The sequence below is a fragment of the Sceloporus occidentalis genome, unplaced genomic scaffold (assembly GCF_023333645.1).
Source record: "Sceloporus occidentalis isolate IW3139 unplaced genomic scaffold, rSceOcc1.0.p SCAF_40, whole genome shotgun sequence".
Lineage (NCBI taxonomy): Eukaryota > Metazoa > Chordata > Lepidosauria > Squamata > Phrynosomatidae > Sceloporus > Sceloporus occidentalis.
In genome coordinates, this window is record NW_028317020.1 from 7,975,127 (window position 1) to 7,996,390 (window position 21,264).

Sequence of the window (21,264 nt, forward strand, 5' to 3'; positions counted from 1 at the left end):
TTAGAGTAACTAAAGTACAGAGGAAAATGTAACAAAAAACAAAGATAACTCCAGCTCACCATTTAGATGTTTTGCAGAGACGCTTCAAATTGCAGGGAGCACGGGATAGAAGGCCGAGCCATATCCTCGGTTAATCCAAATGACAGTTTAGATAGAAGATCCAGCTCCACAAATAAGGGTTAAAAATTCAAAATTTAATTAGACCAGTTAAAACATGATAGACAAAAAAAGAGAAAAAAGAGAGATGTGCTCAAGTGATTGAGAAAAAATACGCCAACGCGTTTCAAACCTTACGGTTCTTAATCATGGCTTAAAAGTATGTTGCTGCTACTGCACCTTATATATAAATGACTCTGTCTAGAGATTGATCTATGCTCACGCCCCCTCGTTAACCCATAATTAGTCAACATAGGGAATGGGTGCAATTAATACAAACCAAACCAAGGGAGCGGGTGCAATTGATACAAATCAAATCAAAAGCAAATCAAGGGAGCGGGTGCAATTGATATAAATCATGGTAGACATGGAAATTCTACATCAAATGATAATTTCAGTACGTATAACAAATGAACAAAAATCAACGTAATAATAATAATATAATATATAAAGTTTAATAAATATATGCTAGGTCATTTCTATAATTCATGCCCACAGGAAATCTCGTGTCAAGGCATAAAATCCAAAAAGCTTCCCTTAGGCGAAGAGCACGGGACCAATCACCTCCCCTATTAGGGGGGTGAACGCGTTCTATGCCTATTACTTCTAAATTTGTTGTATTACCATTATGTATTTCACTGAAATGTTTGGATAAACCAGACATGGATCGTAGCGAAGAAAGAGCTGTACCTAAATCATGTATGTGTTCATATATACGTCTTTTAAACTTTCGGGTAGTGCACCCGACATATTGTACATTACATGAAGTACATGTTGCTAAATATATGACATGCGTTGTATCACAATTGATGAAAGTTTTTATAGAGTAGCTTTTGCGATTACTTAGTGACCTAAACAAATTAGTTTTCTTGATGTAACTACACAAGTTGCACCTGGGTTTAGAGCATTTGTAACATCCTTTAAGATGTAACCAACTACGTACATTATCACTGGTTGAAAAATCACTAGGAGACTAGGAGCAGCAACATACTTTTAAGCCATGATTAAGAACCGTAAGGTTTGAAACGCGTTGGCGTATTTTTTCTCAATCACTTGAGCACATCTCTCTTTTTTCTCTTTTTTTGTCTATCATGTTTTAACTGGTCTAATTAAATTTTGAATTTTTAACCCTTATTTGTGGAGCTGGATCTTCTATCTAAAGTACAGAGGCTCTCAATTTGTTATGCACCATTGACAAATAGGAATATTGTACTAAAATGACATCCTTCAGGGTAATATTTTGCTTAGGAATGAATTTGTCATGTACAAAGAACAAAAAGATAAAATGATGGATGACTAACAAATGTATATTTTTGGTTTGACGGTTTGACAGAATTATGTTTACTTGTTTACAGATTTTGGCTTCATGTTCGAAAGTTCTCCTGGTGGTAATCTTGGTTGGGAGCCAGACATCAAGCTGACTGATGAAATGGTGATGATTATGGGCGGCAAGATGGAAGCCACACCATTCAAATGGTTCATGGAGATGTGTGTGCGGGGTTACCTGGCTGTGAGGTAAGGAAGAAGCTTCTATTGCATCAGAAGCTGTGGTGCTCCTTTTCAAAATAGATCAGGTGTCCAATCCAACAACTTTCTATAAGTTACCTAGCTCTGCCTCCCTTTTAGTCTAATGTCCCTAACACCCCCTGTAAAGAAGAATGCATACTAAAGTACTATGTGAGTACTTTAATATACATTTTGCCAAAATAAAATAGAATAAGTAAAATTAAAGCCCTTGCCTCACTTGCCTTGTGAACCATTCTTGTCACTGTTTGGCTCCATGAAGCAGTCATTGGCAGGAAAGAGTTCTATTTGAATCAATGGCAGCACTTTCCACACATGCCCACTGGGGTCTGAACAGACCCCTGCCGTCAGCTTTCCTTGAGAGCTGACTGGAGGTAAGTATATCAAGTCCAGGGAGGTGTTTGGGTGAACACATCTCCAGCAAGGCATTTAGTTGGGAGGGGTCAATTTTTTTATTTGCATATGAGAGTAGAGATATAGGGTGCGTAGTTATCAAGGGCTTTATAGGTCAGGACTTTTTCATTTAATTATGGAATGTATAGGGAGCCGGTGACGTGATTGGAAAAGATAAAGCAGATAAAGAGCGACTGGTAGCAGTGAAAGGCTGGGAGATGAAGACCAGTTAGTAGAGGGTTTCAATAATCCAGACACTATATCACAAGAAAGTAGTTTGGTATCTCCAGATATCACGGGGGTAGTTTTAAGAAAGTACCATCCACTTACTACTGTGCTTGTATCTCTTGTATCCCAGACCATACATGGATGCGGTGGTGTCCCTGGTCACTCTCATGCTGGACACTGGATTGCCTTGCTTCCGTGGGCAGACTATCAAACAGCTGAAGTGAGTTTATCGCAGTCGGAGCATTAAAGTTTTTACGCTCCATCCATACCCTGAACTCATTCTTTATATCCCTCTTCAACAGGCACCGGTTCAGCGCCAACATGACTGAGAGAGAAGCAGCAAATTTCATCTTGAAAATCATTCAAAACTGCTTCCTCAGCAACAGGTCTGGACCTGCTTTCTTTGTTTCAGATGTTGTCTGGGAAATGTTTCTCTTTATAAATATAAAAAGATTTAGGGAAAATGGTGTTGATGAATCATAAGGATGAACTTGTCATGTTTTGTTACCCAAAGAGGGGACATCTGCTTGAGGGAATTTGATTACCATATTACTTTTATATTGTGTAATAAGTCAGTACAATCTTTAAGATCTCATATGTTAATATTTACATAACATTTCTTAGTGGTCCTGTCCCGATGGATAATTACACTGATAAGAAACACCTTATCCCAAGGCTTAGCTCCAGGGATGCTAGGGGCTAGTCTACTTCTCACACCAGAATTGCTTGTTGCCCTTAAGACTGTTCGTAATATAACTAATAAGTATGCCCCACAAGTAACAATACTTTCCTCTGAATGTACACCATTAACTACAACCTTCTGCCTCACACAGCCATTGAATTGTCCATCCGACTGCCTCCCTGGTGTATTATTGTAGTTACACAGTCAAAAAAGTATATTATGATAGATTCCCTGTGGTAAATTCATGCTTCTTTTTGATTTTACAAACCATTTACATTTAGATATTTAACAATCCTTTCCTTGAGACCAGAAGTGGTACTACAATTGCCAACTTCCAGTTTTGTGGAACAACTCCTGTGAATAGAGTCACTGGTTAAATCATTTTTGTTAATAGTTTTGGAGCGTTTTCACAAAACCATTTTAATAACTGTTGGTGTATCCCTTATGGTCCTATTGATTTGTCTCCCCTATTGAGCTTTTGCCATATAACCAGAAAATATGTGCTTGACTTTTCCCTAAAAAATCAGCTTGTATCGTGTGTTCTGGGTTGAGCTACCTCTTATTTTAATTTTGTTCTACAGGAGCAAAGCTTATGACATGATCCAGTACTATCAGAATGACATCCCATATTAAGGCTCTTCGGGACCTATGCACCCTTCTCCAGTCCGGCTTTAGTCCTTCCATCTGTGTAGCTGCTGTGTTTCGTCTTCCGCTTGAAGATCCATGAAGATGCCTGCAGTAAAGTGAAGAAAGGTGGAGGCATGTGGACCATCACCTACAGAGATTCAATTGCATTTCCTGTAAAGCTGCCCCAAGCTGAAATTCTGCACACAGAGACTCGGTTTATTTTATTGGTGGGTACAGATACTGTATTGTACAAACCCATTTGTATTTGAGTTGGAGCCCTGTCCTTTTTGCACTTTATGTTGTGGTATATATTTTCTTCTTGTTTCCTCTACATAAAGGCAGGATGCTAATTATTCAGAACTTTATTCTTGGGTCCTGCTTGGACTTTGCACTGCACCCTGAATACGATGGACTTGCTTCACACAGTATAGATGAAGAAAGTGGCTTTCCTTTAGTGTGTACAAACTCTGTTGAAAATGTATTTAATCTGTGAAATGTAATTAAACAAATCAATGATATTTTCAGAGCGTGACACTTGTATGATAAAGAAAATAAATAGAAATCTGTAATGCTATGGGAGAGCTTCAGAGGATGTTACATGTCGTGCATTTCTCTGGTTTTTGCTTACTTGTGAGATGTTTTTATCTGTTCATAAGGATTAAATGTATATTATGATTACATGTTGTTTCTATAGTACTAACGGTTTATGCGGCGGTTCTTACAATTCATATATTCAAGGAGTTTATGACCGACTTTAAATTGGCGGATGACAGTTTGTGTTTCCAAAAGTTAGGTGCTTTTTCCGGACTCTTTGTGTAGTTGAAGGGACCTCTGATAAATTGAAAGCTTTCGCAAGTTCAACTTGTTCTCTTATTATTATTTATTGTTTACTGTAATTTGACTTGCAGAACAGGTGAGGAGGGTCCTGCCCAACGAGGTTACAATCTCGAGTGAGTTAAGATATATTGCACAATAAGTAACAGATTTCTCAATATGTTGATTCACCACAAAGAAACAAAAACTACTAAACATATGATGTCACTACCTGGTGCCTGAGAGGTATGCTGGCTGCGGCTCGTCTGCCTCAGCTTTTTTTTTATTTTTATATAGGGTGATACTACATCAGTGGATCCTGTTAAAAAGTCCCATTTTACAGTTGTTACAAAATCTAGGCAACTTGGGTAGCAAATATACCGTATTGGCTCGGATATAGGCCGCCCCCGTATATAGGCCGCACCCTAAAAGTTTGGTGCTTTTTTAAAGAAAATTTTTTTTCTTTAAAAAAGCACCAAAAAAGCATGCTGCCACTCTGTCTCCCCCCCCCGAGATATGCTGCCACTCTCCCCCCCCCTCCCCCGAGATATGCTGCCACTCTCCCCCCCCTCCCCCGAGATATGCTGCCACTCTCCCCCCCCTCCCCCGAGATATGCTGCCACTCCCCCCCCCTCCCCCGAGATATGCTGCCACACTCAGCTGATGTGCCGGCACCGGAAGTTGTATACGCGTATTGCGTAGATGTCCCCCGCCGGCCCCGCAAGACACCCGGGAGTCTCCTCTGGTAAGTCTTGGGGGCAGAGGTAAAACGCATCTTGCGGACGTTCACCGGCTGCGGCGATGCGGGTAAACAACCTCCGCAGCCGGTGACCGTCCGCACGATGCGCTTAGACAACCTCCCGTGCCGGTACCCCCCCCGTAGAAAGTGCTGGCAGGGGAGGCTGAGCGTATCAGAGAGTAGGATACGGGTCCCCTGCACCGCTGCGGGGGATCTGTATCCTAACCCTGCCCGGCGCCCGGGACTGCATGTCCAGGGCATCGGGCGCTAGACCCCGAATATAGGCCGCACCCCCACTTTAAAGACTTAAAGTGGGGGGGGGGAAGTGCGGCCTATATTCGAGCCAATACAGTATATATTTTTTTTCTATGAAATCCTGATTTGTAGCAATGTCTGCTCATTCACCATGTAAATGTTAGGCACCAGAGGGGTTAATTCAACAAAGTACCTTTTAGAATATGCCAATATATTTAACCATTCAAATACCGGCCAAACATTCTGTTTGACTCAGGGGAGAATACCTGATGTGTCATTATTAATTTATAATTGTATAATTTAACAGTAGAAGGAGAATATTAATATATGGCATATTGCTGTTAATATGGGTGATGGATATTATATTTTCACAGCAAAGGCATAATATTTGTTTTATAAACAAACCACTGTTTGTTTTTAACTTTCCCCCTTATATCAGTTAATGGTTAAACGGTAAATAAATGAAAATAATAATGGGGGGGTAGCTCCTAAATTATTATTTTTTTTGCTGGCTCCTAGATCCTAACCAAATCTATCGACCCCCTGCTCTATATCAACCCCTAAAATGAGAAGCATTTAATTGATTCATACGGTGATGACCACTATGTTCTCTGGGGCCTATACATAAGTACATTTTGTATCTTATATAATTCCAATAATCAACCACAAGGGTCAGTATTCAATAAAACAACAAAATAATGTCTAAATATCAACACTGCAACAAAGTTCCTCATATCATGCTGTATTTCTAAAAGAAATCTCTCCAAACCAGTTAAGTCGACTGGTACACAAACTAGTTATAGGTTGTTTAATACATTTTCTGAAACCTGCTCCCTTTCTAGTAACTCCATTGGTGTTGGTGTAGTTGTGTAGTCAGTAGGGTATCTGGTAATGTGTACGTGGTAGATAGGTGTTAGGTGAAGCAGTGTGCTCAAAAACTTACCTGAAGTTTTCCCTGTATGTCTCCTGACTCATTTGTCAGGATGCTGTCTTCTTCACAGCGCTCCAGGGTCACCTCTCCCATTAGCACTTCAGACTAAACCAAGTGGCACTATCTTCATCTTATGTCAAAACCCCATGGGTGAAGCTGCATATTGCTGAAAATAATTCCCCGCTTTGCAGCCTTATCGGCAGTATGTGGTTTCCATATGTAACGTTAGACACGGTCTGCAGTATCCATATGTTTGGGATAACTTTGCATGCAATGTTCTGAGCTCCAAGGGGCTTCCAGGTTGTAAGAGAGGAGGTAGGAGAGAGACAGAGGGTCATGAGTGGGAGGAGAGTACTTGCATTTAAGTAAAATATTTTAAGGATTAATTATTATTATTAGTATTATTAAGGGCAGGGTGGCAGGAGTTCCCCTTTAAGAGTGCTTTTATTTTTGTCTTGCCCACTACAGCTTCCATGATGTTTGTTGCAAGAGCAGGCTAGGGAGCACAGGTGAATTTTGGCACCCTTAAAAAAAACAATGTATTCTATATTTATTTTTAACTAGAGCTTCTAAAAGCCTGTGTAGTAGCAGCTCTGTTTTATTCCTCTTCCGATGAGATCTTAGAAATATACATTGGTGGTCGTGTGTGGTGGGGGGGGGGATAGTTGGAATTACTTTCTGACCACTAGATGTCATTGTGCTACAATTCAGTATGTGGAAATATATTCAAATACTGCACACACACACATGTTTGCCAGTCTCCACTCCACACACCTATCACATGCTCCTCAAATTTGTTCCACATGCCTCATATGTTCCCCACAATCCCCTCCGCAAATCTTTTATACAGAGAAGTTTCAGATGTCAAGCCCTAGTAAATCAGATAGAAATCAGTATTAAAGTACATGACCTCTCATTGCAGTTTTTCCAATTACTCGTTACGAACCCCAATGCCTGCTGGTACTACAGAACTGGAAACTGAATCGCCTAAACACAGTCAGCCTGAAGTCAGGTAGTTAGCATTCTAGCGGACCCGGGATAGTACCATCTATTTAGACATAGGAGACAAATGCTGGATGAAAGCTGTCTTCTTTCCTTATAATACAAATAAACCTGGCGTGTGGTTCGCTGCCGTCACATCTTCATCAGAGGAAACCTGGAATTGTATCCCCCCGCTACTGTATGAATAAGTGCCATTGCTCTGTGTGTGGTGTAATGAGTGTATCTGGTGAACTGGTCGCAGCAAAGCGTGTTACTATAGATTCCAGATTATAGATTAGAAAATTAGAAAAAATATATGTTGTATATTGCTGTATTACTCCCACAAACATGGAGCCTTTAGTTGAAGTCGATGCCTTTTATTGGGCCAACATAGAAAAAACTGTAAAGTTACATAAGCTTTTCAGACCTCATACATCTTTTTTTCAGAGTGAATAATATGTATTACAAACAGGTCATGGCTGCTGCGGTTTATACATTAGGTGTCACGTGATGAGCAGCTGCAGCATTTTGAAGATACTGTACGTAGGTTGTAACGTTGGTGTTACATGGCGAAGGGGACGTATGTTTGTAGACCGTATGACAATGAACACAAGGCCCGCTGCTATTTTCCCCCTTCTCTTAGCTTTGTTAAAGAGCTGCAAGGGGTACATGGCAAACACTGACTTTCATACGCTGTTTTTAGAAGGTCAGGTAAACGTAGGAGTGGGAAGAGAAGATGGGATAAAAGATCAGAGATGAGAAAGGGCATGTCTTGTCCTGCAGAAGAAAATAGACACCTTCCCCCCCCCCGCAACCTACACACCCAGTGCCCTGGAGGAATCACAGATAAAACACAGGCTCACTGGGGCACACCATAATATATTAAATGGGATACTGGCTCTGTTAATGGCAGGCAACAGGCTAATTAACCCAATTAACCCTCCCTCCCCCATCTGTCCTGGCAACTGCTACAATGTCACCAGGCCGGCTGGCATCCCTCAGGCTGAGCAGGGAGTGTCTTTAGTGACACCAGCTTACTTGGATGGGCCATTCCCCAAGGTACATATGCCTGATTAAATAGAAGTACGAATCGGGGGAAGGTGCAGCCCTGCAGTCAAAAAGTGTTGTCCCTGGAAGTGGAAGACCAGTCGAAGCCGCTCTTCCTTAGTCATTTGAAGATAAAATCGTGGACAAGAAATACAGTCTGCAGAGTGAGGAGCACATCAAGCGTTATAGTCAATAGCAATGATAGAATTAACGGAACAAATGCAATACGTTGATTGTCTTCTGCATTTATTCATTCTGGATCCCTTTTTGTCTTTAATTCAGAACAGAGTCACTTTGACGGTGTCCATGGAGCTTGGGAAGAGTTGGCAATAACGTGTTAGCATCTGCTGATCTGAGATACGCAGCAAGTGCCACGCGCAGCCTGACACCTCACACCACCCTCCCTGTTCATGTAAGCATGCAGCCAGGCTCCCTGCCAGGGACAGCTTTATGCAGGGCCTCCCTGGCTGGCAGGGTGCCTGTACTCATACACACACGTGTCTGATCATAGAGGAGGGGGGCAGAGAAGTGGCAGCTGGAGTTACTAGAGAGGGTGGCATACACCCCCCCCTCCTTCAACCACCACTAATGCTGCGTGCTGGCCCATTATGCATTGTACACCTCAAACCCTTGACCCCTCTCCTGTCCGCTGCTGCAGTCGTTATTGTGATGCAACGTGCTTCCCTTTTGCATTGCAGCTGTTAGCGCAACGGGTTTACATGAGCAAATGTTACAGCACGGTGGTCAAAGTGAACAAAAGGGCCGAGCGTTTTGCCAGCATAATATTCTATGCAGAATGCTACAGCATACATTTCTGCTTTATTAAAATTGTGACATTAATTCACCTTATCTATTTGAAAATACTGATGTGCTGCTAGGAAGCTACCCTTTTTGTTGGCAGTACTGAAAGCAGGAGAGGGTCTAGGTAAGTGGGAGGATACCCTAAAGAAGTGGGACTTAAGGGATTTTTTGGAGGGGAACGTCAGATAAGTCAGTGAAGGGCATTCCAGAGGATGAGAACCCCTTGGAAAATCTTGTGAGTATGCCTGAGATGTAGAAATCAGAGCAGAGAACACACTTTCATCACCGAATGAGAGGAGAAACTGGTAGGAGATGTAAGTAGGGGAACCACTATGAATATCCTTGAAAGAAAGCGTCATAAGAGTGAATTGAATCCTGAAGCATACTGACAACCAGTGAAGTGGTTACCAGAGAGGAGAGGTGTCAGTATTGCAATGGGTAAGGAAGATAAGTCTGGCAGCAGGATTCAATATGTTTTGCAAGGTGGCAAAACAAGAGACCAACTAAAACAGAGTTACAGTAGTCAAAATGGGAGATAATGAGTCTGCACCTTGTGTTATTAGCAAGGGTTGGTGAGGTCCAGGGGGGGATTTTTCAGGATAAGAGTTGTGGTTAGTGTAGGGCAGCATGTATAAGAGAGACCATCAGGTAAGGTGAGAAGAAATAGGATTGAGGGGAAATGTGGTTGGATGCCAGGTAAGGAGAAGAGCAGAAATTACATCTTCAGTGACCAGAGAGAACTGGAGGAAGGAGAGTGTATGTGAAAGAGCAGAGTCAGAGATGGGGTGAGAGCAGGAGAGACACATAGATATTTCACTTCTGATTGGTTCAGTTTCATCAGTTTAAAATACCAAAGAGGGCCTTTAGGATTGTGAGATAAAGAGGGAATAAGAGAGATAAAGAAGGTTTTCTTAGTGAGGGTGAGAATTTCTAGTAGAGAGAATGAGATTTCTGCCAGCTATGTTCAGCAGTACCAGAAGAGGGATTAGTGGTTGAGGCTATGTCTTCAAAAGCAGATGCGAGGGTGGAGTTGTAGAGAAAGTTAGCAAGGTTAGGGCATAACATGTTCTAGAGAGGAGTAGATTCCTTGAGAATTGCTGGAAGGTTTTTGGGAAAATTCTGAGAGCAGCAGGCAAAGTGAAAGAGCATGATAAAAGGTGTTGTCAGAGAGGAGGAAAGTGGAGTTTGAAAAGTTAGTATAATGTGTGAGATCAAAGGGTGAGGTAATAGAAAGTGATTTAGAGGCCACTGGTCTACAGGGGTGCTGAAGACACCAAGGATGAGAGACAGGACAGAGGAGAGAAAGTGGGGAAACCAAGACGCGAAGTGGTCAGGATTGATATTAGCAGCACCAGGGGGATGGTTTACCACAGATTTATGTAAAGATATAGGATTGGGAAGCCAGAGAGCATGTACCTCAAAGGTGGAAAAAGAAAGTGATGGAGAAGAAAGAGAATAGGTTGAAAAGTTCAAGTTGAATGAGTAGGAAGCCTACTCCACCAGATTTTTTTGTCACCAGGTCTGGGAGTGTGAGGCAGAGGCCACCATAGGAGAGAGTGGTGTTCGAAGAGGCCGGCCAGGTTTCGGAATGATAAGATGCAGAGAACTAGAGGTGAAGGGATTAGAAGAGGCATTCCAGAGGGCAAAACTAATAGTTATTTGTGTCCAGTAAGAAGTTGAAAAAGGATTTCAATCCGTCAGGTACAAAGTAGGTGGCGATGAGGCAGTGACTCGTACTTTACATGCCCACCAAACAGTGTAAAGCAATAATATTCATTGACACTATGCTAATACAGAATATATATCTCTGCTGGAAGGAACTCATGTATCCCAGATGCTTCTTGGCTTGGCTGAGATGGGAAATACATTTTACTTAATAATCAATTTAAATGAGCATAATTACTAACATAATTATAGGAAACAGGCCACTATCTAATTAAGAGCTGCGTGCCAGCACAGATGGGTGGGCATGGACAAATATTCTTGTGAATTCCTGTACAATCTACCCTTTTATATGAGATCACCACCTGAGCACCATCTGCAGCTTGACAATACAGGACTGGTAAAGGGTATAAAAAAATACTCTCCCTCCCCCATTTCCTTTGGAGTTTTTTCTTTCCTGTCCCTCTCCTAGAAGGCTGGGTTGGTGGATGGTCCACGCGTGTCACGGGGAGGTGGAGTACGAGTGTATTTTGTTATTCATGCTTATACCTCTCTCATCTTGCATTCTGTACCCGCCTGAACATGAAGCTGCGTAACCACAGCAACCAGGCAGCTGGGATTGAAAGATGGGGGAGAGTAGGGAGTGGAAGTGGAAGAGAGATGGCATTCACCCCTTCACTGCCAGCCTATGGGAAGGGTGATAGGAATGAACAACCGTGCTGCTCAAGAAGAGCTGGTGTTAATGTAAGCATTTTTGTAGGACCCTATCTTTTCATGAAGGTCACAGAGAGTGTAGGGCCATACGGCCAATTATTGCTGGAAGATACGCGGGGAAGTAAATAAAAAAACAAATTGAACACCTCTTCTACCCTGTTGACAGCAAAAGAGGGTATAACGTGGAGGAGACTCTGCCTAAAATGGACACTAGCCAATGTTTTTGGCAAGAGGATTCGTGATTTTGGTTACACTTCCACCGAAACTGTTTTTATAAGTATTTCAAAGAATAATAAAAGCTTTCAGTTGTAAAAACAAATGTACAAATTAGTTTTTTGTATGTACAATGTACACGCTTATTTTCTTAATTTGCGCTAAAATAAATGGCCAGTGACGCGCGACTGAATAACAAAGCATTTGTTTCCTGTGAGCCTTACGGTTTTGCAGATTAGGGGCAGACTATATCACAAGCCCACTTTTTCAGATATCGCTGTAAGAGCATTAGCCGGGTGACACTTGACTAAGTTTAAAGTAAAGTCTTTAATATGCTGTTTTGGTTGCAAACGATTTCAGTTTAGTTTGTTTCATTTGAAGGAAAGTAGAGGTTTCTGAGCTATTTGTAATACTAGCATATTCTTTGCACAAGATGACAAGCAGACTAAGTTCTTGGTCTAAGGCCTTGCTTAAGGACGCACTATCTTCTCCAAGCATTGTAACGATTGAGTGAAGGGTACAGGCGATAGATGAAATGATTTCATATGCCAGCCTCAGCTGAGGACTGCAAGTATTCCTTCTCTCCCTTCACCCCCTCCTTCTGATCCTTCCACTCTCCACCCCCCTGTGCCCTAATCACCCCTCCCCCCCCCACCCTGCCCTCTGCTGTGGGTGACTAAGAGCATGGACATTGCTGACATCATTCTAAATCAGGTCAAGAGTTCAAGCCAAAAGACATTAACAGGACTTGGAGACAGAAGCCATCATAAAGGCTGGAAATATAACTATTACGTAGATTTTTAGTGCAAAATATAATTAAAAATGGAGATATTTCTAAATGGAATAAACCTAAAACTAGTGGTCCAAAATCATGTTGGAACAGCCACTCCATCTTAAGTGTTTGTTTATATAAACCTATTATTATCCTTCTGTCCTCTGCAGTATTGTATTTATCCCAGAATTAATAAGTTAGCTTGCATCCACAATTCCTCCATCAAAAACCATGACTTTGGATCTATCATCTTCTCATATACATCACCATGCCCAGTTTTAAGGTACATGTTTATTAGATTTTTGGGGTGTCCTTTGTCTTTCTGACATATCCCCAATCTCTATTCTCTAATCTAGTCACCATTTCTTACTGTGAACCGTGAAACCTAAAGTCCTACTTTAGCCGTTACTTTGTTCTCTGTCCACCTTTTTGCGAACGCGCCCCTACTCTCCCTGCGACATTTGCCCTCATTGTTCTTCTTCCTTACATCAATAACCATACAGCTGCCTGGGTTGGGATGGGAGAGTCAATCATAAAATCCACAATTTACCCTGTACAGGGCCCTGTGTGACATAGCTTAAGAAGGCAATCATACTTTCATCATATTTTCTCTGTGACCTATTTTAAAATAATCTGTTCGCTTGGTATGTGCTTTATTACAGAAGATGCAGTAGATTTTCCCCCATCTACTCTTTGGGGTCTTTTTTACTATTTTCTCTTAATAAAGTTTCCTAAAGATTGAAGCTGTTTGGAGTGCTGGGATTCCTTTTCTTTATTTACTAAACGGTTGAGGGGGTTTCAACTCCCTCAACAATACTAATAAGTTTCTCCTGCAAGAAGGGCTGAGGTGGTCCTCTATAATTCAATGGGTGAAGAACTCTCAGTGATTTGACTATACATTTACAGTGCCAGCCAAGTTCTTTGTGCCGCTGAAGCTCATGGTAAGTGAAGTCAAGGAGTTGAAATTGCAATTCCCTTTAGTGAATAAACCTGTTTGCCTGCATTCTCCCCCCCTTCACAAGACAAAGATGAATATTGACTCTGTTGTGTGTATTTGCATCTTTTGATCTACAGATCCAGTCATGCAGTGATGTTTTATTAGTTCTGCTATAGCATCTAAACTGTAGATGCACCACTTGCTGTTCTAAGAAGCCTAATATTTCACCTTTCAAATAGCAAAAGAGGACACTTCTACAAATTCCTACACCTCCTATAAAAAAAACCACGTTATAAATAAGCAAGGGATTAGCTTTTTATTTCACATAAATAGGTCTAGCACCAGCGCCATAACTAAATTAATTAAGGAAGCCATGATGTGTGTCACCGAGTGGCAGGGTCTGCATTATCTAATCAAATTACTGTGCTGATGTTTTCACCCCACACACAAAGACCACCTCAACCAGAGGAACATCAATGAGCAACCTAACAATAGGACAGAGAATATAATAGGGAGGTATAATTAACCTGTTCCTAAGAAAAGGAATTAAGATCTCACATTTACAGTGATTGTTTTAAGATTGTTAAATGTAAGACTTGGGAATAAATGACAGCTTGGCTGTAACTTGATGTGCTCTGGTGCCCTTGATGTTTATTAGCAGGACAGTCTCAGCCAATGCTTAACGCAGGGCTGTACAAACCTCGGGCGCCAGGTCTGCAAGGCGACTAGATACCATTTCTTGGCTCCCAGGCAGAGGCGTATCTAGGGTATGGCACCTATGGCTCGTGCCATAGGCGCCATTTGAAAGGGCGCCAGTGAGCGGCTTTTAAACGCCGTCTTTTTTTTTTTTATGCGGAGGAGAGGGGCGCCTAGCAACCGCTCGGCGCCCCTCGTTCTCCCCCGCATCAAAAAAAAAAAGACAGCGTTTTAAAGCCGCTCGCTGGTGCCCGCTGCTTCACTGCTGAGCGCCGAAATATGACGTCATATTACAGCGCTCACCAGTGAAGCAGCGGACACCGCAGCAGTGCAGGAAGACAGAAGACTCCTGCTCCCGTCGCTGGACCTACAAAGGGGGAGAGGGTAGAAAGTGATAAGGGAGGGGGTAGAAAGTGATAAAGGGAGGGGGAGGGGGTAGAAAGTGATAAGGGAGGGGTAGATATAAGTAAAGAGTGTGAATTAATGTGTGGATGCATTGAGTGAATGAGGGAGAGCATGAGTTAATATGTGAATGTATTGTCTGAATGAGGGAGAGCATGAGTTAATACCGTATTGGCACTTTTTTCCCCCACTTTAAGTCTTTAAAGTGGGGGTGCAGCCTATATTTGGGGTCTAGCGCCTGACGCCCGGGACATGCAGTCCCGGGCGCCGGGCAGGCAGCGGGGTTAGGATACAGATCCCCCGCAGCGGTGCAGGGGACCTGCATCCTACTCCCCGATACGCTCAGACAGCCTCCCCTGCCAGCACTTCCCACGGGGGGGTGCCGGCACGGGAGCCCCCCCGACTTACCGGAGCAGACTCCTGGGTGTCTTGCGGGGCCGGCGGGGGACATCTACGCAATACGCGTATACAACTTCCGGTGCCGGCACCCAGGAGTCTGCTCCGGTAAGTCGGGGGGGGGGGCAGAGGAGGACAGTGGCAGCATATCTTGGGGGGGGGGACAGTGGTAGCATATCTCGGGGAGGGAGGAGGACAGTGGTAGCATATCTCGGGGGGGGGACAGTGGTAGCATATCTCGGGGGGGGAGGAGGACAGTGGTAGCATATCTCGGGGGGGGAGGAGGACAGTGGTAGCATATCTCGGGGGGGGAGGACAGTGGTAGCATATCTCAGGGGGGAGGAGGACAGTGGCAGCATATCTCGGGGGGGGAGGACAGTGGCAGCATATCTCGGGGGGGAGGACAGTGGCAGCATATCTCGGGGGGGATACAGAGTGGCAGCATGTTTTTTTGGTGCTTTTTTTAAAGAAAAAAACTTTTTCTTTAAAAAAGCACCAAACTTTTAGGGTGCGGCCTATATACGGGGGCGGCCTATATCCGAGCCAATACGGTATGTGGATGAGTTGTCTGAATGAGGGAGAGCATGAGTTAATATGTGGATGAATTGTCTGAATGAGGGAGAGCATGAGTTAATGTGTGGATGAATCGTCTGAATGAGGGAGAGCATGAGTTAATGTGTGGGTGAGTTGTCTGAATGAAAGTGTGAATTAGTGAGTGACTGTAAAAGTGTTTGTGTGTATCACAGATGTATAATTGTGGAAGGGCAAAGATGGCACTAGCAGGAGGTTTGAGCCTTGGGGACCAAGATGGCACAGACAGTGTGTTTATGGGACAAAGATGGCACAGGCCAGGCTGTTTGGGGACAAAGTTGACTTGTGCTGGGCTATTTGGGGACAGAGGTGGCAAATCTTGTGTGTGTTATCTGGGTGCTGGTCAGGTTCTATATGGGCAGTGCGGACGCCAGGGCTGACTTTGGGGTGTGCAACCTGTGATCTATGCCTGTAATTTAGGGGTTTTAAATATACCTTTTAACGTCGTGTTTTTATGTGAATTTCAATTGATCTATACCTGCAAAGCTGGGTTTTTGTGTTATTCTGTAGATCCATATCTGCTATGCTGTTTCCATACATTATTTATGTATACCTGCAAATACAGGGTTAATATGTCTCATTCCGTTGATTAATACCTTCAATGTTGTTTCCATGTATTTATTTGATCTATACCTGCGATGCTACGTTTCATATATTATTATTGTATACCTGCAAATACAGGTTTTGTATGTCTGATTCTGTTTATTTGATATATACCTTCAGTGCTGAGATCACAAGTGAATTTCAATTGATCTGGGTTTGTGTGTTAATGTGTTGATCTATACCTGCTATCGGCAGCAGGGACTAATATTTATATATATATATGGGCAGCAGGGGCTAATAAATGGGTTTTAGATATTTGGACAGGGGCGCTATTTTCAGTAGATACACCTCTGCTCCCAGGGCTGCCATCATGAATCCAGTGTATGAGTTTCTAAAGGCTACCGACCCCTTGTCACTGGATGTGCCTTAAAGGAGGCATTTAAACAGATCCAAGAAACCAGCTAAACAAGTATGAGCAGTGCCAGAAAGGCAGAAGCAAGCAGTTACTAAGACATTTAAACCAATTGTCCATTAATCTCACCAGAGAACACATCACCCCAACAAATGATGCGGCACCGCCCTTTGCTAGAATATAGCTGATAATTCTGAGTTAAATGTGAAGCAAGAGCTCTGCGACAAAACAGAATGGCTTGCTCTCATTCTGCGAATTTCATAAAATAGATTAGATATCGTAAGCGTTAATTAGTTGTTACACTGGTGTAGGGACGTCACTTTTGTTGCTCCCTGTTAAGCAACCATATACAACATCCTGGGGTTGAGAATTCTTGACTACAACATAGCCCAGCAAGGAGGTTCTTGTATAAGCAACTTACTAAGAGATATTATGGCTGCATTTGCATGGAGTTTGGCTTTGTGGCTGAGATGTGCAGCTCTGCCACTTCTCTTCCTAACCTTGTCCATATTATGCAGCTATCAGAAGGTGTGTCCAGCTTGAAGGTTTTACCACAACGCGTGATCAGCTTCCCACATCGTCGCGGCCTCTCCCCGCTGCTTGGCAGTGATGTGATGTCATACAGGCCATGGCAGCACCTCACACCCACCCCTTTGTTGTATTTGTCATAACAGTCACGCAAGGGAACACCTGCAATTCTCCAAACATACAAGGCCTCCCAGCCACACACACACACAGATAGATACATACATTAAAAAAAGAAAGAAGGGTTTTTCTTTTAATGATAAATGAAAACAAAACACCCTTCACAGATAATTCCTACTAGCATTGTTAAACTTTAATAGGTCATGACACAGAGCGTCACCTTTACTAATTCCCATTTGTTTTGGATTTTTCCAGATTTTCATTTTACTGCTTATTTGTTGTGATCGGTTACCATGTAAGACATTTTCCTAATTCTTTAGATCGAAAGAGAAAATGTGCATACGGTTGTTCCACTAGCATGTAAACTTTAGCATGTCTGCCATTTTATTCTCGCTTCTAAAGCTTAATCATATCAACACATCACAAACTTTAAACAAGCTTTTTTGGTTTCTATGGCAACAATCAGTGCCTGCTTTTGTGGTAGCATAAATTATGTTTAAATACAATGGGGTAGGTGGGACAGCGCCCTTAAACCATACGTGTCCTTAGTTTGCGGAATTGGTAAAAAAAAATATATATATATACATACACACACAACCACTAGCAAGTGTGTATATAGGCAGATATTCTTATCTATATTTTGAATATTTAAAGCACAATAGCTGTGGAACTGATGGCAGACTCATAAAAAAAAATACACATTACTGGTTCATAAAACCAGCACATGAGCAGTAACTCCCTCGGTATGTCGGAAACAAACTTTTGCCATAAACTTGATGTTGATTAGCAAAGTGCACAGATCAGGTTATGTGGTCTTTATATAATGTTAGCACTAAAATCAAGGTGGCATTCAATGCAGCGTTCACCTAAACACCAGTGCCAAACTATTCTATAAACCATGGCCGTAGGCCAGAAAGAAACTCATCACAGTAACTTACATACTGGCAAGTTATCCAAAATGTGTTAACTTGATAAGGACTTGTCAGCAATTTAGATCCGAACCGAAAGTAAAGGACCATTTGGCGGGTTATGATTAGCTGTCAACTTGGCTCCAGCGTACTAGCTCAGGAATAGAAGATGCAGCCGTCTACAGTTTATTGATACAAAATCACTGCATGTAGAAACTTGTGTTCATTCTATGTGAAACCCATTTCTACTCCTTCCTCGGAAACAACAAGGGTTTAAATGGGTGAGGAGCCAATTTCTTAAGGGTATCGGAGACAATCAGGTTTTCTGGCAAACTGCCAAATCATTCGCTCATGCTCCATGTTAACTGTGTGATTGCGGGTCATTCAGAGAAAATGCCCAGAAATAATTATAGCCCCTAAATATCAGGTTTGCACACAAAAATGGTCTGTTTGTGAGGGAGTTGAAGACAATCTTTTATGTCACTATACAAAAGTGCGCTAGCCTTTAATGTTAAAAAGCAAGGCCAAGCTGCCCCACATATAATTCAGTTGAAGTTAAATAGGTTCATAAGGGTAGATTATTCACTATGATGGGCCAACAGTTTTATCAGGGTGTAATCCTTCTGCAAACTCCCTACTTAGCCAATATATTCCTAGGGGTCATTCTATCACACAAAACATTCATTGAACCCAATTAATGGGATTTTCTTTTCTAATACCATAATGCTGGTGTCCTCTGAATCACATGCAACCTTACCAGTAGCACTTACAATCGGGACCTTAATGTTCTAGATTCCCACAACTATTCTACACCGACTAGAACCAGATTCCAAAAAGGACGACTATGGGAAGAAATACCATGCAAATCACGGGATATGCATGTAAAATAGCCATTTACAATTTTTTTATACGCTACCAATCAAAAGTTTGGGGTCACTTAGAAATGTCCTTGTTTTTGAAAGAAAAGCACATTTTGTCCATTGAAGTAATATGAAATGGATCAGAACACAGTGCAGATGGTTTTAATGTTGAAACTGACTTTTATAGCTGGAAAAGGTTGGTCAATGGAATATCTTCAAAGGCGTACAGAGACCCTTTTGTCAGCAGTCATCACTCCTGTGTTTTAATGGCGCGTTGTGTTCACTAATCCAAGTTTACATTTCAAAGGCTAATTGATAATTAGAAAATCCTTTTGCAGTTATGCTACACAACTAAAAATGTCGTTTTCCATGAAAACAGCTAAGTGACCCCAAACTTTTGAATGGTAGTGTATACGTTGGTTATTTGTATCTTAAGCAAATTCAATAGACTAGTATATGTGCAAGCTTACTCTAAAAATACAACTAGAACGGATTGAATATGGTTTATAGATATAAAATCACATTGGTTCTTAAACTAAGCTTAACTTAATTTTAGTTAAACACATGAGCATAAGAAGAAAGTGTTTGAATCAAGCTTTTAATGAAAAGATCATAAAATAACAGTTTTGTTTTTTTTAAATCACTGTACATTAAGACTGAAAGTTTCTCGAATGTTCAGATCACCAGAATCTTCTGTATCCTCTTCCTTATGACACTTGAGTATGAGCTGCTCAGAAGAGCACTCTGACCTGAATAGATAGTCCATGAGGAGAACATATTATGAACTTGGGAAGCATGAGGTAGGATTGGTTCAAGTAGAGAAGGGCCCAGGTAAACATCGCATCCAGTTCTATGTAATTTATGGAAATCTAACGCCTCATATCCATTACATTCAGTTAAGAGTGGATAGGGCTAGAATCAAGCTTTCAATACCGGTTATTAAAACATGGGGGTTAACAGTGTTCCATACACCCAGATAAATGTTACGGAGGCAATGTCTTAAGACGTAAAGTATTTGATTTGTTACTTACGCCTAATTAATTCTATTTTAATACTGCACACCATTTTTTAATCTGGGGTTCGTGATTCATGATCCATCACCAGACCTGACTCTTATGCAATAAGAGGGCACCTCCCTGGCAGAATTCTTAGAAATACGACAGGTGTAATCCACCTTCCTTTCCAGGAACCACATACACGAAACGAGCTCAGACATTACAAAAGCGCCCGAGAAGCACTAAATCCAATTTCTGTAAAAGGCTGCCAACAGAGTTCCCTTTGTAGACTTAAGAAATATCTGGCACCCGCTAACCATATCAGAGTTAGAATATCAAGGCACTCCTAACTCCTTTGGCAAAATGTGTTTTAATACAGGTAAAGAGAAAAAAAACTTATTTGTAATGAAAGAGTTTTTGTATTTTTAAACTCTTAACTCATACAGGAGCCTGTCCGCAGTTTGGGAAGACCCGGCTGTGTAAATAAATGCATGGCCCTGACACGATGGCTAGTAAATCATTTTAAAACCCAGAAAGGAAACTATCTTTAGCCTAGATTTTTTTTCCAGATCAAAACGTGCGTCTGAAAGAAAGATTCGAACACCGTCCAACCCTTAAGATTTGGGATACTTCCACTAGAGACTTCCCAATAAATCTTTAACATGGAAACCGGTCTCGTCTCCTCTTAATCCTAAACTACCTCCTGCTTCTCAATGTAAGGGAATAAACCACAACATCCTGCAAACAGATAACAGGCAAAAAAAATTACACAGGAGGGATAAAAACACTTAGAAACGGATGGCATTGTTACATTAAATAAAAACAAAAAATACAAAAAAAGTTACAGAAGATATTCAGTATGAAAAAGAAGAGCTACAGAAAGACCTGTTTGGTGATTTATGGCTATTTTGTTTTTTTGAGTCTCTGAGGATTGTTAGTTTTTTCCCATTACACTTTTTCTGAAGTCCTGTAGTTTTACCCTGCCAGAGGCACGTCGCAATGTGCTGCGGGGCCGTGTGGTACAAAAGGGTTGCAAGACAGCCGTGCAAAGAGCTCCGTAACCCCATCTCCAGTATAAGGGTTAAACTGTTGCTACACTTTTACCACCCTCTTCTGGTTGCACACAGGGTCTGTGAAATAAATACATTCAGAACTGCACATACATAGTGAAACAATACAAACACTGCAAAAAATCTGCACCATCTTTGATAAATTCTTTTAGGCCAGGCAAAATTAACACTTCATTTTTCCCATGGGAAGCTATTTTGGTTATTTCTGTTCTGTACATGATGGCTACGCTCAGGAGTACTTTGTCGCTTACCGGCATACGGTCGAAGGGCT

At 41.8% G+C, this 21,264-nt stretch overlaps 1 protein-coding gene across 1 annotated transcript in view; it reads left to right on the top strand.

The window, feature by feature from the left end:
* LOC149290338 (phosphatidylinositol 4-kinase alpha-like) overlaps positions 1-3,616 on the top strand; it is a 61,554-nt gene extending 57,938 nt beyond the window's left edge. The window contains exons 53-56 of the mRNA XM_089489522.1: positions 1,512-1,671; positions 2,432-2,521; positions 2,604-2,687; positions 3,565-3,616. Coding sequence (XP_089345648.1) covers positions 1,512-1,671; positions 2,432-2,521; positions 2,604-2,687; positions 3,565-3,616 — 386 coding nt within the window. The remainder of the gene's footprint in view (positions 1-1,511; positions 1,672-2,431; positions 2,522-2,603; positions 2,688-3,564) is intronic.
* The last annotated feature ends 17,648 nt before the right edge of the window (positions 3,617-21,264 follow it).